The sequence below is a fragment of the Oncorhynchus gorbuscha genome, linkage group LG15 (genome assembly GCF_021184085.1).
Source record: "Oncorhynchus gorbuscha isolate QuinsamMale2020 ecotype Even-year linkage group LG15, OgorEven_v1.0, whole genome shotgun sequence".
Taxonomy (NCBI): domain Eukaryota; kingdom Metazoa; phylum Chordata; class Actinopteri; order Salmoniformes; family Salmonidae; genus Oncorhynchus; species Oncorhynchus gorbuscha.
In genome coordinates this window covers 74,793,175-74,807,223 of record NC_060187.1, presented here as the reverse complement: position 1 = coordinate 74,807,223, position 14,049 = coordinate 74,793,175, and the positions used below count along the sequence as shown (strand labels likewise).

The 14,049-nt window shown below is 40.7% G+C and overlaps 3 protein-coding genes across 7 annotated transcripts; 1 reads left to right on the top strand and 2 right to left on the bottom strand.

The window, feature by feature from the left end:
- The first annotated feature begins 617 nt into the window (after window positions 1-617).
- On the top strand, window positions 618-10,999 carry LOC123998023. Its single transcript, XM_046302838.1, has 9 exons — window positions 618-759; window positions 1,216-1,322; window positions 1,890-1,975; window positions 2,094-2,228; window positions 2,442-2,650; window positions 2,788-3,353; window positions 3,535-3,696; window positions 4,240-4,319; window positions 8,010-10,999. The coding sequence occupies exons 2-6, from the start codon at window positions 1,273-1,275 to the stop codon at window positions 3,193-3,195; spliced, it is 888 nt and encodes a 295-aa protein (XP_046158794.1). The 5' UTR covers window positions 618-759; window positions 1,216-1,272; the 3' UTR covers window positions 3,196-3,353; window positions 3,535-3,696; window positions 4,240-4,319; window positions 8,010-10,999.
- Window positions 8,644-10,559, bottom strand: LOC123998024 (alpha-crystallin B chain-like). Of its 4 annotated transcripts, none has more exons than XM_046302840.1 (4): window positions 10,417-10,559; window positions 9,850-10,015; window positions 9,443-9,565; window positions 8,644-9,226 (listed from the first exon to the last, which is right to left on the bottom strand). In XM_046302840.1, exons 2-4 carry the CDS (start codon window positions 10,006-10,008, stop codon window positions 9,059-9,061), a joined length of 450 nt encoding a protein of 149 aa, XP_046158796.1. In that variant the 5' UTR covers window positions 10,009-10,015; window positions 10,417-10,559; the 3' UTR covers window positions 8,644-9,058. The 4 variants fall into 4 exon arrangements, with proteins under 4 accessions (XP_046158796.1, XP_046158798.1, XP_046158797.1 ...); XM_046302842.1 differs by lacking the exon at window positions 10,417-10,559 and adding an exon at window positions 10,323-10,401; XM_046302841.1 differs by lacking the exon at window positions 10,417-10,559 and adding an exon at window positions 10,223-10,364.
- Window positions 11,000-12,188: 1,189 nt separating the features above from the next.
- Window positions 12,189-13,897, bottom strand: LOC123998025 (gamma-secretase subunit PEN-2-like). Of its 2 annotated transcripts, none has more exons than XM_046302844.1 (4): window positions 13,758-13,897; window positions 13,303-13,413; window positions 12,997-13,101; window positions 12,189-12,687 (listed from the first exon to the last, which is right to left on the bottom strand). In XM_046302844.1, the coding sequence occupies exons 2-4, from the start codon at window positions 13,361-13,363 to the stop codon at window positions 12,548-12,550; spliced, it is 306 nt and encodes a 101-aa protein (XP_046158800.1). In that variant the 5' UTR covers window positions 13,364-13,413; window positions 13,758-13,897; the 3' UTR covers window positions 12,189-12,547. The 2 variants fall into 2 exon arrangements, with proteins under 2 accessions (XP_046158800.1, XP_046158801.1); XM_046302845.1 differs by having other exon boundaries at window positions 13,726-13,836.
- Between the last annotated feature and the right edge of the window lie 152 nt (window positions 13,898-14,049).

Sequence of the window (14,049 nt, the reverse complement as noted above, 5' to 3'; positions counted from 1 at the left end):
CCAAATACACATACTCCAATACAGTAAATACATGTGTTGTCAGTATAGTCTCCTGATCAAACAAACTTTTTTCCTGGTTTGTCTTAGACCATGAACCCTGTTGGCATCGCCCAGCTGTCCAGCCCTCCTTCTCTCCAGACACACTCACTGAGCCCAGAGGACCCGTGCTTCCTTGGGGCAGCCAATCACTTTGTCCTCTGTCCTCCTCCTGCCACTAGGCCCAGCCTAGTTTTTAAGAGTCCTGGCCCTCCACTGATCTTGTGTCCTCCCCGGCCTACACTGCCGCCTCCCCGAACACAGACACACTGACACGGGACCCAACATTGGGAAAGTCCCAGGTTTCCACTGGGGGAGGAGAGCAGGAAGATTCAGTGTTGGCAAAGTATGCTTAATACTATTTCTAGAATTACATGATGGTAATTTGTTTTATTTGTGATGTGTCATACAGCATTTGTGACCCTGCATCCTCATGTATGTCTTCATTTTAGTGTGTATAATGATATCCACAATAAGCTTGCAAGTGACGAATATAGGATTTTTGTATTGCTTTATGGTGTTATGCCCTTTACATGTCTCATTAGTAACTACAATAATTCCTATTTCCAGAAACATTGAACGCTTTCATCACGGAAGGCCGCAGAGTCGAGAGGAACGTCTGCAGATGTCGGGCAATGGTGGGAGAGGGCCAGCAGCCTTTTTGGTGGCTGTCCTCCTCCCCTCTACCCTCCAGTTCTACACCCACTCAAACCACTGACAAAGGTACTTCACTTGGCTCATTCATTGTTCTTTACATCTCATTGAAACTCATTAAAAGTTTTACTGGCTCGATAAAACAATGAATCTAGTGACCGTTGTGATGCATTTGACCAACTGTCTTGCTCTGCTCTCCATTTCAAATCAAAGTTTATTGGTCATGTACACAGTTTAGCAGGTGTTATAGCGGGTGCAGCAAAAATCTTATGTTACTAGCTCCTAACAATGCAGTAAAATGTCAAACAATTAAAACATTTTTTTTTAAGGAAAGAAATCAAGAATGTAAGGACAAATCCATCTAACAACCCAAATAGCACCATCAAAATGAAATCTATACACTGGATGAATATGTACAGCAGTAGATATATTAGTGAGATATATCAAGAATCCAGTATATAAATAAATATGCTGTGTGTATAAACAGTCAAATACAATTAATTCCCTATTTCTTTATGTACACAGGCCTTTCCCTTAGAAAAGACTCAGCCACCACCCTCAGTCCAGTTGGGTAGTTTTGACATGGCACCACCCTCTCCCCATGCAGGGGACTCCTTGATCTTAGTGCCATGGTGTGTGATGAACCTTGTTGTTACAAGTGTACATTGAATTGGTGGGGTCAGTGTAGCTATCTAGTGGTGTTAATCGGTACAGCATTGTAAGAGTTTGTGTTTGAGATGTATTGGATAGGTTTATGTAATGCTGTCAAGTGTGCAAGAGCCAGAATGGTTGAGAACTATTGGAAGAAAGACTACCCATGCAGAGTGCCTCTCCTCATAAATATTTGCATACCAACACCAGACGACATGTCCTGCCCAACCAATGTGTTTATATGAACTAGTTAGAAGCTGTTCCCTTTGATTATGCAACTGTGTTTTATGCCTTTGTTGATACCCCTTCTGGTCAAAACACCGCTCCATATCCAGCTTGCTGCATATCCCTGAGGGAATGAGCTAAACTCTATGCAACTGACGTGAGCTTTTATAGAACTGATCCATAAAGCGTTTTCAAAACGAAACCCGCTGAGGGCTCACAGTTACGCAACATTGTGAATGTTCTAGAATGTTGGTGATAGAAATGGTGACAGGAGATGATGCCTCTGATGCACTCACTGGCCTCTCTTTCTGATGCCCTGGCAGGGCCTGTCAGACTCCTCTCACGGTGACCTTGGAGACTCTGAGATACTGCATCTACAGGAGAAGGCCAGTAGACTGCTACACAGAAGGTGGATATGCTGGGAGGAATAGAATACACTGAGCAGGGTTGAGGTCAATTAAATGTAATTCAGTCAGTTGCAATGTGGAGAATTGGATTAATCTTACATTTTTTAAAAATGTTTTCAGTGAGCTCTCACTCAGTAGTGGATCTTATTCCCATCAGCTCTGAGGGCCTGGGCTGCTCCAATTTGTCCTCCTCTGTGAGCATAGATGAGCCAGTCCGAAGGCCTATAATTACCAGTCTTATCAGCTCAACCACTGGTGAGTCATGTGGGTGGGAAGTTCAAAACATCTGATTTGCATGAATTTCCCTGGTCTCAACCACATTATATTGCTTTTTCAAACTTTCAAACTGTTATTCTGTGCTCTTGCCACCTCCCTCATTTCTCATGGTCACCATTTAGTTTCCTTTTGCAACTTTCTTTATTCTCACACATATTACAATAACTCTTCTTGTGCAACCGCTTCCTCAAGTTGTGGGGAACCTAAGCTCAGCAGACCTCTATTTTGGAACCGTGCCCAAACTGTCTGTGGTTGGTCCCCCTGACCCATGCACACGCCCAGAGGGGGACATCCTGTTTCAGTGGCGCCTGAGGAGGAAGATGGAGAAGGCCAGTCAGTGGTCACACCCACATCAGGTTCACACCCTTCATCAGCACTCTGTCAGCTGGCAGGCACACAAGGTACTTACCCTCCAGTCTACTACACCTGCTATTAGAAATATGTTTCGAAGTCAATTTGAAATGTCTGCTATTGTGTGGTAGTATTTTCCAATGCATTTAGCTAATCACAGATAATTTGATTTATTTCCCTTCGTTAGGTACAGCGGAATCCCCACCCTGCATATTCCACTCATATAGTTACCCGCTCCTTCACCCCAGCCCCCCAGGAGACCAGTGTCCCCCATGGACCATTCTCCCCTGCAGCTGCCCTCCCCGTCTCCAAGTTGCAGCCGGATACCCCGGTCTGTCCCCACATGCAACTCCTCTGTGACATCCTTCCTTATACCGCTCAGTGCCTCTCCCCTCCACCCAGCCACCAGAGGAGCCCAAATAGGAGGTCTCTAGGGCCGACCGGACCATCAGGCAGCCCAAAGCCCAGTTCAGATCCACAGACACCTCCACTGGGGAGCCCACTAGTAAACATGAGTCCTCTTCACCACCGCCCGCCTTGTCTCTTCGTGATGCGGACCATTCTGAGAGGCCCAGCTATACAGATTGGAGTGTGAGCCAACACAGCACCAGATGTAAAGACAGGGTCAACCCATGGAGAGAGGAGCCCAGCAGAGACTGGGGGCAACAGGAAAGCAGGCCAGGGGTAGTGAGAGAGGGCCGCCCTGGAGATCGTGCTCCATCACCCTCTCCCATACACATTACCCTGGGACAGGTCAGTTAACACCGTGGGTCATCAGCATCACCGATGCTAGATGCCATTAATACATTGAAGAAAGACAGTTATTAATTTTTCATTGTTACAATAATATTCATTTACTTTATTAATTTATCCAGGTTAGTTTAATTTAGATAAAGATATTAGATGAGTAAAGCATATTAATTTACCTTGGCAGGTAGTTTCAGAGATAATGTTACCGACCATGGACTCCCGGACCCGCCCAGAACCCCTGTGTCCTCTGACTCTCCCAGATATGCGCCCCCACAGTCCCCCGCCCTGCCTCCCAGTGCACAGCAGCCCCGGGAGGTCGTAGCTCAGCTGCTGCAGGAGGCTGAAGGTGAGACTGTCTGGTGCAGTGGGGACTGCTGACCTTAACTCTCTAGGTAGCAGAGGTGGAATAGACTCTGGCCGTATAATACAGTGTGTGTATATATAGCCTCCTTTCAAGTTCCACCGGGACTGAATCCAAACAAACTTTTTCCTGAAAATCTCATTTCTACACATGCATTACTTACTCTAAATAATAAGTTAGGATTTTGCCCTAAATGCTAAAGGGGTCTTTTGCTAACTATATAGGGCAGCATAACAATTGAGTGATGCCATAGTCTTCTGTTACAGGAGTACATTGACGGTGTGGACCAGTGACAGTTATTGGTTTTTACTTCACCTTGCTCTTGTTCATGTGTACATTTCTGGCTATTTATACCTTTGTACAATTAACATGTGATCTAATATAACATATTATGAACACCTGGCATAGCTTTGCTGGGAAGTAACTAAAGTTAGAACAAAAATAATCGGTCATGCAATCAACTGCTCCTAAAGTTACTTTTGTTATCTGCACAGTGACATTTTAACTGTGTAATTTTTCCCCCTTAAGATTCAGACGAGCAAGAGTTTAAAGACGACCCCTTACTGAATGTCTTAAGGTAGCAGAGGATGGGTGAAGGAGCAAATCAGGTAAAGAACTGGTATATGTTCCCTAGATACTGTACATCCTTCGTCATTTATTTCATTGACCTTTCCATTACTCATTAAGATAATGAACTTAATATATTTTCAGGGTAATTAGTGCCTTCAGAAACTATTCACTTTTTTCCACATTTTGTGTTAAAGCCTGAATTTTAAATGGATTCATTAGAGATTTTTTTTTGTCACTGGCCTACACAATACCCCATAGTGTCAAACGTGGAATTATGTTATTAGAAATTGTTACAAATTAATTAAAAGCTGAAAAATGTCTTGCGTTAAGTATTCAACCCCTTTGTTATGGCAAGCCTAAATAAATTCAGGAGTAAAAATGTGCTGAACAAGTCACATAATAAGTTGCATGGTCTCAATCTGTGTGCAATAATAGTGTATAACATGATTTCTGAATGACTACCTCATCTATATACCCCACACATACAATTATCTTTAAGGTCCCTCAGTTGAGCAGTGAATTTCAAACAGATTCAACCACAATGGCCAGGGAGGTTTTCCAATGGCTCACAAATAAGGGGACATATTGGTAGATGGGTAAACAAAGAGGAAGAAAAAAAGCAGACATTGAGTATCCCTTTGAGCATAGTGAAGTTATTAGTTACACTTTGGATGGTGTATCAATACACCCAGTCACTACAAAGATACAGGTGTCCTTGTTTACTCAGTTGCCGGAGAGGAAGGAGAATCCATTGGCTCAGGGATTTCACCATGAGGCCAATGGTGACATTAAAACAGTTAGAGTTTAATGGCTGTGATAGGAAATAACTGGGGATTGGTCAACCACATTGTAGTTACTCCACAATACTAACCTAAATGACAGTGAAAAGAAGGAAGCCTGTACAGAATAAAAATATTCCAAAACATACATCATGTTTGCAATAAGGTATTAAAGTACAACTGCAAAGAATGTGTCAAAGAAATGTAATTTTTGTCCTGAATACAAAGTGCAATGTTTGGGGCAAATACAACACATTACTGAGTGCCATTCTCCATATTGTCAAGCATAGTGGTGGCTGCATTATGTTATGGGTATGCTTGTAATTGTTAAGAACTGAGTCGTTTTTCAGGATAAAAGAAACTGAATGGAGCTAAACACAGGCAAAATCCTAGAGGAAAACATGCTTTAGTCTATTTTCCACCAGACACTGGGAGATGAATTCAAATCAAATTTTATTGGTCACATACACATGGTGAGCAGATGTTATTACGAGTGTAGCGACATGCTTGTGCTTCTAGTTCCGACAGTGCAGTAATAGCTAACAAGTAATCTATCAATTTCACAAGTACCTTGTATACACACAAGTGTAAAGGAATTAATAAGAATATGTACATATAAATATATGGATGAGCTATGGCCGTGCGGCATAGGCAAGATGCAGTAGATGGTTTAGAGTACAGTATATACATATGAGATGAGTAATGTATGGTATGTAAACATTGTTTAAAGTGACAAATGATACATTTATTACATGAATTATTAAAGTGGCTTGAGATTTGAGTCTATGTTGGCAGCAGCCACTCTGTTAGTGATGGCTGTTTAACAGTCTGATGGCCTTGAGATAGAAGCTGTTTTTCAGTCTCTAGGTCCCAGCTTTGATGCAGTGATCTCACCTTCTGGGTGATAGTGGGGTGAACAGGCAGTGGCTTGGGTGGTTGTTGTCCTTGATCCTTTTTGGCCTTCCTGTGATATCGGGTGCTGTAGGTGTCCTGGAGGGCAGGTAGTTTGTCCCCGGTGATGCATTGTGCAGACCTCACTACCCGCTGGAAAAATTTACGGTTGTGGGCAGAGCAGTTGCCGTACCAGGCCCGACAGGATGCTCTCGATTGTGCATCTGTAAACGTTTGTAAGGGTTTACGGTGACGAGACAAATTTCTTCACCCTCCTGAGGTTGAAGAGACGCTATCTGTGTGGGTGGACCATTTCAGTTTGTCTGTGATGTGTATGCTGATTCACCTGTCAGCAAGATTGTAACCTAAAACATAAGGCCAAATCTACACGAGTTGGTTTCCAAGGAGAAAGTCAATGTTCCTGAGTGGCTGAGTAACCGTTTTTAATTAAATCTACTTGAAAATCTATGGCAAGACCTGAAAATGGTTGTCTCGCAATGATCAACAACCCATTTGACAGAGTTTGAAACAAATAATGGGGAAATGTTACACAATCCAGGTGTGAAAAGCTCTTAGAGACTTACCCAGAAAGATTCACAGCTGTAATCACTGCCAAAGGTGCTTCTACAAATTTATGTATTTCATTTTCAATAAATGTGGAATAATTTCTAAAAACATAGATGGTTGAGGAAAAAAATAGTTTATCAATTGTGAATTCAGGCTGTAACACAACATGTGGAATAAGTCCAGGGGTATTAATACATTCTGAAGGCTCTGTATACAGCCTTATTCTAAAATGGATTAAATAAATAAATAAACATTTGCGTCAATCGACACACAATATCCCATAATGACAAAGCAAAAACAGATTTTTAGAATAGGACAATGACCCTAAGCACACAGCCAAGACAATGCAGGAGTGACTTCGGGACAAGTCTCTAAATGTCCTTGGGTGGCCCAGCCAGAGCCTGGACTTGAACCTGATCGAACATCTCTGGAGAGACCTGAAAAAAAGCAGTGCAGCAATGCTCCCCATCCAACCTGACAGAGCTTGAGAGGATCTGCAGAGAAGAATGGGAGAAACTCACCAAATACAGGTGTGCCAAGCTTGTAGCATCATACCCAAGAAGACTAGGTTGTTATCGCTGCCAAAGGTGCTTCAACAAAGTTTTTATTTATTTTATTTCACCTTTATTTAACCAGGTAGGCAAGTTGAGAACAGGTTCTCATTTACAATTGCGACCTGGCCAAGATAAAGCAAAGCAGTTTGACACATACAACAACACAGAGTTACACATGGAGTAAAACAAACATACAATCAATAATGCAGTAGAAGTCTATATACAATGTCAGCAAATGAGGTGAGAAGGGAGGTAAAGCCAAAAAAAACGCCATGGTGGTGAAGTAAATACAATATAGCAAGTAAAACACTGGAATGGTAGATTTGCAGTGGAAGAATGTGCAAAGTAGAAATAAAAATAATGGGGTGCAAAGGAGCTAAATAAATAAATACAGTAGGGGAAGAGTTGTTTGGGCTAAATTATAGATGGGCTATGTACAGGTGCAGTAATCTGTGAACTGCTCTGACAGCTGGTGCTTAAAGCTAGTGAGGGAGATAAGTGTCTCCAGTTTCAGAGATTTTTGTAGTTCGTTCCAGTCATTGGCAGCAGAGAACTGGAAAGTTCTGAATACTTATGTAAATATCATATTTCAGTTCTTTATTTGTAATACAATTGCAAAAAATTCAAAAAAACTGTTTTGCTTGGTCATTATGGGGCATTGTATGAAGATTGAGGGGAGAAAACGATTTCATCTTTTTTAGAATAAAGCTGTAACATAACAAAATGTGGAAAAAGTCAAGGGGTCCGAATACTTTCCGAATGCACTGTATTGTTAAATCATGATGTTATGCTGATTGTTTTGTCTTTGGAGTAAAATTGTATTTTTTTTTCTCATTGCAGACACAGATATGGATCCTAGAGTGATATAATATTTGGCTATGCAAAGCGTTGAAGCAACCTTGGAACATGTTCTAAAAATAGATGTTTTTTCTTTCAGCGAGGTGGACTTACTGTTGGATGAATTCCAGGAAGCGTGATCACTGGTGGTGAGCACACACATGGAACAAAAACAACCAATTCAAAAGCATTTTTATTTTTGTACCGAAAGATAGTGCATTTATTTTTGTTAACAAATTATCTTTTTACAATGAATAGTTAAATATACAAAAACCTTACTGTTGGGTTTTGTGAACATACTTGATAATCTGAGTGTTAAAACCTTTACACATGATTTAGAGGGCATTAGACACGCCACACAATCAAATCAACATTTTCAATGGTTTTATATCATATTTACAATGAATGGTTCCATAAAAATATTAAGATTGATGAGTTAAATGGGATTCTTTAGGATGAGGGATGATTTTAAATGAGAGATCTGTCCTGGTAATATGTACAAACCTCAGAGAGGGAGGGCAGGGAATTTTAATGTTGTGACGGCTTAGTTAATGGGTGTTTTGGTAAAGGCAGGCACCAGCTCCTTGGTGAGTGTTTGATATGTCTGTTGGAGGAGAATGTGCCTGTATTTTTGCTTCTATCCTTATTTGGTGTGTGTACAGTTTACCAAGTTACCAATTACTTCACACTGGAAGAAGTTAAGCTACCCATAACTACTTTTTTATTTTCTTTAACTAAAGTTAATTTAAAAAATTGCAAACTTCTTTGCGATAAACTATTTTAAATCTGAAATGTTAGACTACAAATTGCAAGAACAGATCACTCTGGAGTAAGATGTTAACAGAATGTGTAATTTAGCATATTAAACAACTGTTTCAAGTGAGAATTAGAAAGGAGTAATACTGAAAAAGAAAGGAAATGATTGCCTACTTCACCCATGTTTTCTATTTGCAAAAGAAGTCGTGTGTAGTTCCAGTAGTTAACTACTTTTTTTTGTTGCTGTGTAGCAAACTACCAGATATGAACTGCCACCAAGCTTCTGAAAAATGTATTTGAATTACTAGTTGAACTACATGTAGTTTACTACTACCCCCCCCCCCCCAACACTGGTTCCTATTGATTGTGTGTTTGTTCTTATGGTGTGTATGCTCATGATTCTGAGTGGGACAGGTGTCTGGAGTTCTCCCCCTGCAGCATAGGGGCCGATATGATGAGGATGCCTTCAGGCGACACACCTGACTCCAGAGCCATGGAGTCCACTCCCTCTGGAATCCTGTAGCGCCGGTTAAACTGTCGCGTCACCAGCCCCGACCCATCCTGCAAACATACGTTATAGTGAACACAGTCAGTGAGGAATGCTCGTTTTCAGGCTAACAAGTGGCCTGGTTTCCAGTCTGTTTGGTCAGTAGTTGTCTGAAGCAGAAACAGACTGCATAGCGACCAGGCTATATTCAATGTCTGTCATCACACTATGGCAGTGTGATTATGAACAGAGAACTCTTGCATAATACATGCAACACAGTAGTTGCTTACTTTTTTCTCTTTGTGTTTCCCTTGGACCTCCACAAAGTCTCCTGTCACCTTGACCATGAGCTCCTTTGGGTTGAAGTGTTTCACATCAACCTGAACTGTGAATCGACTGTGGTCACAACACACCTGGCAACAGGGGAAGATACCAATATTACTACTCAAATTGACTCTATTACTGCTGGCTTAATCTACTTTTATGTAATTACATTCAAATGATAAAGGCAAGAGCACCTGCAGTAAATGGGCATTCATTAAAGTGTCAGTAGAATATAGAAAGTAACAGATAAAATTCATTAATCAAGGCTACCTCATTGATACAGAACAAAGTCATGAAAAATGAATCCAGAAATGGTTTGATCAATGAGAAATTAGAACACTGCGTGCGTGCAGTGTAACGGGAATAAACCTACCTGTGCAGAGCCAGTTTGCTCCGTCACTGGGGTGAGCAGCTCCGACGGCGTGAATGAGTACAGCCCGAATGTCCCGTTCAGCCCGGGAAGAAGAGGCGGCAGGACCCTCTCCCATGCGATACCGCTGGCTGGAAAAGTGGGTGGCAGATCGAAGTCCATTTCGCGTCTGAGGTAAAAAATAATAATATATATATGCAGTGATTACTACAGCCTTTCACACCAGTATGGGCCGGGGATGTTACGAATATTCTAGGCCACATGAAGAAATCGCACATGGGAAAAATGATAGACCTACATTTATTGGACTTCGAGAAACTTTTAGCCTAATAGAAGTTGTTAAAATGAATCAATAAATAATTCAACTATAATATACCCGCGTCTTTACTGCTGAGGTTCAGAAAGTGATTGATTCGTAAAGACTACAGCGATGTTTTTTATAGTCCTTGTCAAATCTGGAATATTGTAAATAATACCGAATACGCTTGATCCTCAAAGACCTTTCAAATTGTTGCTGGGAAGGGTCACCGTGTAAAATCCCGTTTGAGACGTAGAGTCGTTAGCACTTACCGTTATGAGATGCCTGCAAGTCCTATTATGTTCTGACTGCCAATAGGATGGATTGCTGCGTCCGTGTATCTGACTCTTCCCTTTTCCCTGACAAACTGTGGAAGTGCCAGTTAAGGTCTGTATTTATGATAGGAGTTACATAATGAGGCGGGAACTTCGCTGTGGGGCACCCTGCTTGCTTTGGATTCACCACCAGACCCCCTGGGAATTATGATTTTGTTTTAGTTGTGATCAAATGCTTCGATAGCGTGGGGACCTGCTTTAAGGAACACTCCTCCCTATCATATCAACCTAAATATGAAGAACTGTTACCATATTCCCCATTATAATCATATAGTGTACGTGTGATAGTGCACCTTTTTAATTAAGCTTACATGGTCGTTTTCCTTGACACCTGTTGGGAGCCCCTTTTGGTGATTTGGCAATTGACATTCAACACTGCCAAAAGCGGTAATCTCAATACAGTGTTCTGCCAGGCAACAGTTCAGACGCTTCCTTCTAGGGATAGACTGCATAACTGACTGGACTGCTCAATAATTGCTACAACAGATTCGTTGAAAACTGATTAAATATTGCAATTTTATTTTGACAGGCTTAATTGGAATGATGGCATACATTAGGCCTACACTGCATAAACTGCTTATCTCGGGTTATCAACTGGGGCATGAGGATTTATTTTACCTACACTTATTAAACAGAGGTTGAACAAGGTCGCAAACATTGTCAATGTCACACCCTGTAACAATATTTGACCAAATACTGGAATGTTTAAGATGTTACAATATTTATTTTATAGGTCTACATACTTCAGATGTTTCTGTTACATTGTTTATGTAATGATCTCTTGATCAATGTGAAGCAGGTGTTAAGCACACTAATCTTCAATCACATTGGCCTTATTTGGAAGTCTTTCTATTCGAAAGAAAAATGATTCAATATTTGTATTCATGCTATAATTTCTACAGAGATGATCATAATCCCAAAGAGGGATGAACAAATCTGTGATTAATGTTGGCCAGTCTCCCCGAGCCACTTTGTCCTGGTGATTAAAACGACCTTATAATAATTAGGTCATCATGACATGCAGGGTGAACATCATGTTCTACAATTACACTGACACCACATCCACAACAATGTCATATAAGCTTCCAGCATGTCACAGGTCTTAGCACCTCATCGATTGGGTATCTTATGACCATCCATCACACACACACACATCTGATTTGGGTTTACATCCACTGCCCCATGACCCCATTTAGAGCAGACAGTCGTGTGACTTATACAACCCTGGCAGACTCAATGGACTTGTTAAGTACTGGAGCTGGTTGGGTGACATGTCCTTCCTGCCATGGCGTCAGTTGGTAATAGAAGTAGAGTCTGACTCTGAGTACCTAAAAATGGCATCAACCATGATCCTGAAGAGGGGGGGGGGTAACATTTGCTACAGATGGATTGAGTTTCATAATAGGCGCCTAAGAGATTGGCCAGAAGCGGAACTCATTTAAGCACTTAAAAAACCATAATTCTGCAATCATAAAGTACTTTACTGGCTAATATCTCATCACTGTTGGAATGGTTTACACCGAGAGTACAAAGGATACTATGAATATTATTATCTGGAATAAGTATGTTGTTATTGTGAGCAGTGTTACACAAATACTGACATATTAAACACAAAGCCAATTGTATATTGTTATCCAAAGCTATGCTCATACCACTCATATTATCCATAGGAGCTAAATGTCTAATGAAATGCACACTAGACCACAATCTGGCATCTAAACTCAAAACCTTTATTACAGCAAATAAAAAAGGCATACACTTCCATTTAATTTAGAAAGTTAATGAATTTGCTATTTATTTTTGTCATACATACCATTCGCCTGTATAACCTTCCAAATTGACTCAAATGTGTTGAGACATCCACACACTACACACAATTTGGGGAAAAGGTGCAGTGTTCATAGGACATCTTCCCACTCATTAAAGCCCAGAAGAAAATTACCATGAATATCCATTGAGAAAAACTACACATTGAACTATTTCAACCTATGTTAGATTTGCCTATTAATTCTGTCATGGTAAAGTTTTATACAGTAGGAAGCTTTCTTGTTTCCCCGCCTTGTCTGTCTCAGGGAATGCCAAGTGGAATGGTGAAGGAGAGGTAGTCGCCCACCTCACCCCATTCTGCTCTGAAGTGTTGGAATATGGTTATCCATGTGGTGAGTACTGCAACCCACAGTAGGAACCCCAGCCCTGAACGCTTTACATCTGAAAGAGAGATGTAATGTATTGTAGTCATGTTTGCATAGAAACTGCATGCTTTCACTAATACTTACACTAATGTTAAACTAATACAAAGCCAACTTTATGTTTTAGCTGGATCATCTTATCTCATCATGGATCATAGGCCTACATCTCATAAGACACACAACCTGTAACAAATGTATTATTTATCCAGTATGTGGATTTGCCACAACAAATATGAACAACTAATCATTTGTACAGGAATCTTGAGTTACATTAATTAACAGCACTTTCTCTGTGTACATTGACTCTGATTGGATGATTGACACTCACATGTTTTGATCTGAAGTTGTTCAGTATATATTGGCTTTACAAAGGCCTCTTTGAAAAACCACACCACATTCACCAGCCATAGGAACGGAAGGAATGCAAATCCCCCTGAGATAGAAAGTAATTACAGTATTACTACATGATTCTTGCATTACTTATATATATATACACACATGTTGTAAACACTAACATTGGAGAGCTCATGCAATGTTTTTCTCTTTGAACCATGCCAGGGGACAGAAATCCCCTGGTCACGTGGCTTATAATTAGAGAAAAACAACACTTGGTGGTTCAGACTTACCAACTTACCGAAATAGTATTTCCTACAGAGGTTGAGTTTCTCCTCATTAGGAAGGCGCTCTAGGTTCATGTTGATTTCCTGTTATTTCCCCCTTCGTATTGACAGCTTTTCAAAGAGACCTTGAAGTATGATGGAAGAGGATAAAAGTGAGAGGATATTTTGAAGATCAAGACTGGCACATTTCGGCTTCATGGAATTGCCAGTCTGTAAAATACGAGGGTGCCCTCTATCGATAAGAATGGAACAAGTCTTGTGTTTCCACCGAACTTTTGCCTGGCTATCTGCCCAGATGACACGATAACATATTTAAACACCAATTAGTGTCGAGACTAATGCGTACTGGATGGCTAACAATATATGCTACAATGTTAACAGCAATTGTCCTCTATTACAGAAAATACATAATTAATAATATTTTCCGAGGCTTTTACCTGTAATCTTTAATTATATAGATGTCAAATACCTCTAAATTGCTTGACAACTTCACGTTCAACAGCTCAAAACATACACACAAAAGAGAATGTCAATTTGTTCATTTCCGCTTCCTACTCCAGTTTTCTGAAGAGGGGGATGTGACGTCCATATTGCCCTCCCCCCCCGTTCGTTGTGGGTACTGTAGTTCAGATAGCGTACATAGAAACGTATGTTTTGGCATTTAAATTTAAATATATTTCAACAGTGTAATTCACTTTTGCTTGTAGTAAATCACCTATGATTGCTGACAGTGCAGATTGATGTGGATTGCAATGCAAAAT

What these genes read in the sequence shown, in the direction of transcription:
- LOC123998023 (XM_046302838.1), top strand. Translation starts at nt 1,273, where the DNA reads ATGGCACCACCCTCTCCCCATGCAGGGGACTCCTTGATCTTAGTGCCA. An exon ending in TCCTTGATCTTAGTGCCATG is followed by an intron (nt 1,323 to 1,889) that starts GTGTGTGATGAA and finishes ATGCCCTGGCAG; the next exon opens with GGCCTGTCAGACTCCTCTCA. An exon ending in TCTTATCAGCTCAACCACTG is followed by an intron (nt 2,229 to 2,441) that starts GTGAGTCATGTG and finishes CGCTTCCTCAAG; the next exon opens with TTGTGGGGAACCTAAGCTCA.
- LOC123998024 (XM_046302840.1), bottom strand. Translation starts at nt 10,008, where the DNA reads ATGGACTTCGATCTGCCACCCACTTTTCCAGCCAGCGGTATCGCATGG. An exon ending in AGCAAACTGGCTCTGCACAG is followed by an intron (nt 9,566 to 9,849) that starts GTAGGTTTATTC and finishes CCCTGTTGCCAG; the next exon opens with GTGTGTTGTGACCACAGTCG. An exon ending in GGAAACACAAAGAGAAAAAA is followed by an intron (nt 9,227 to 9,442) that starts GTAAGCAACTAC and finishes GTATGTTTGCAG; the next exon opens with GATGGGTCGGGGCTGGTGAC.
- LOC123998025 (XM_046302844.1), bottom strand. Translation starts at nt 13,363, where the DNA reads ATGAACCTAGAGCGCCTTCCTAATGAGGAGAAACTCAACCTCTGTAGG. An exon ending in CTGTAGGAAATACTATTTCG is followed by an intron (nt 13,102 to 13,302) that starts GTAAGTTGGTAA and finishes TTTCTATCTCAG; the next exon opens with GGGGATTTGCATTCCTTCCG. An exon ending in ACAACTTCAGATCAAAACAT is followed by an intron (nt 12,688 to 12,996) that starts GTGAGTGTCAAT and finishes TCTCTCTTTCAG; the next exon opens with ATGTAAAGCGTTCAGGGCTG.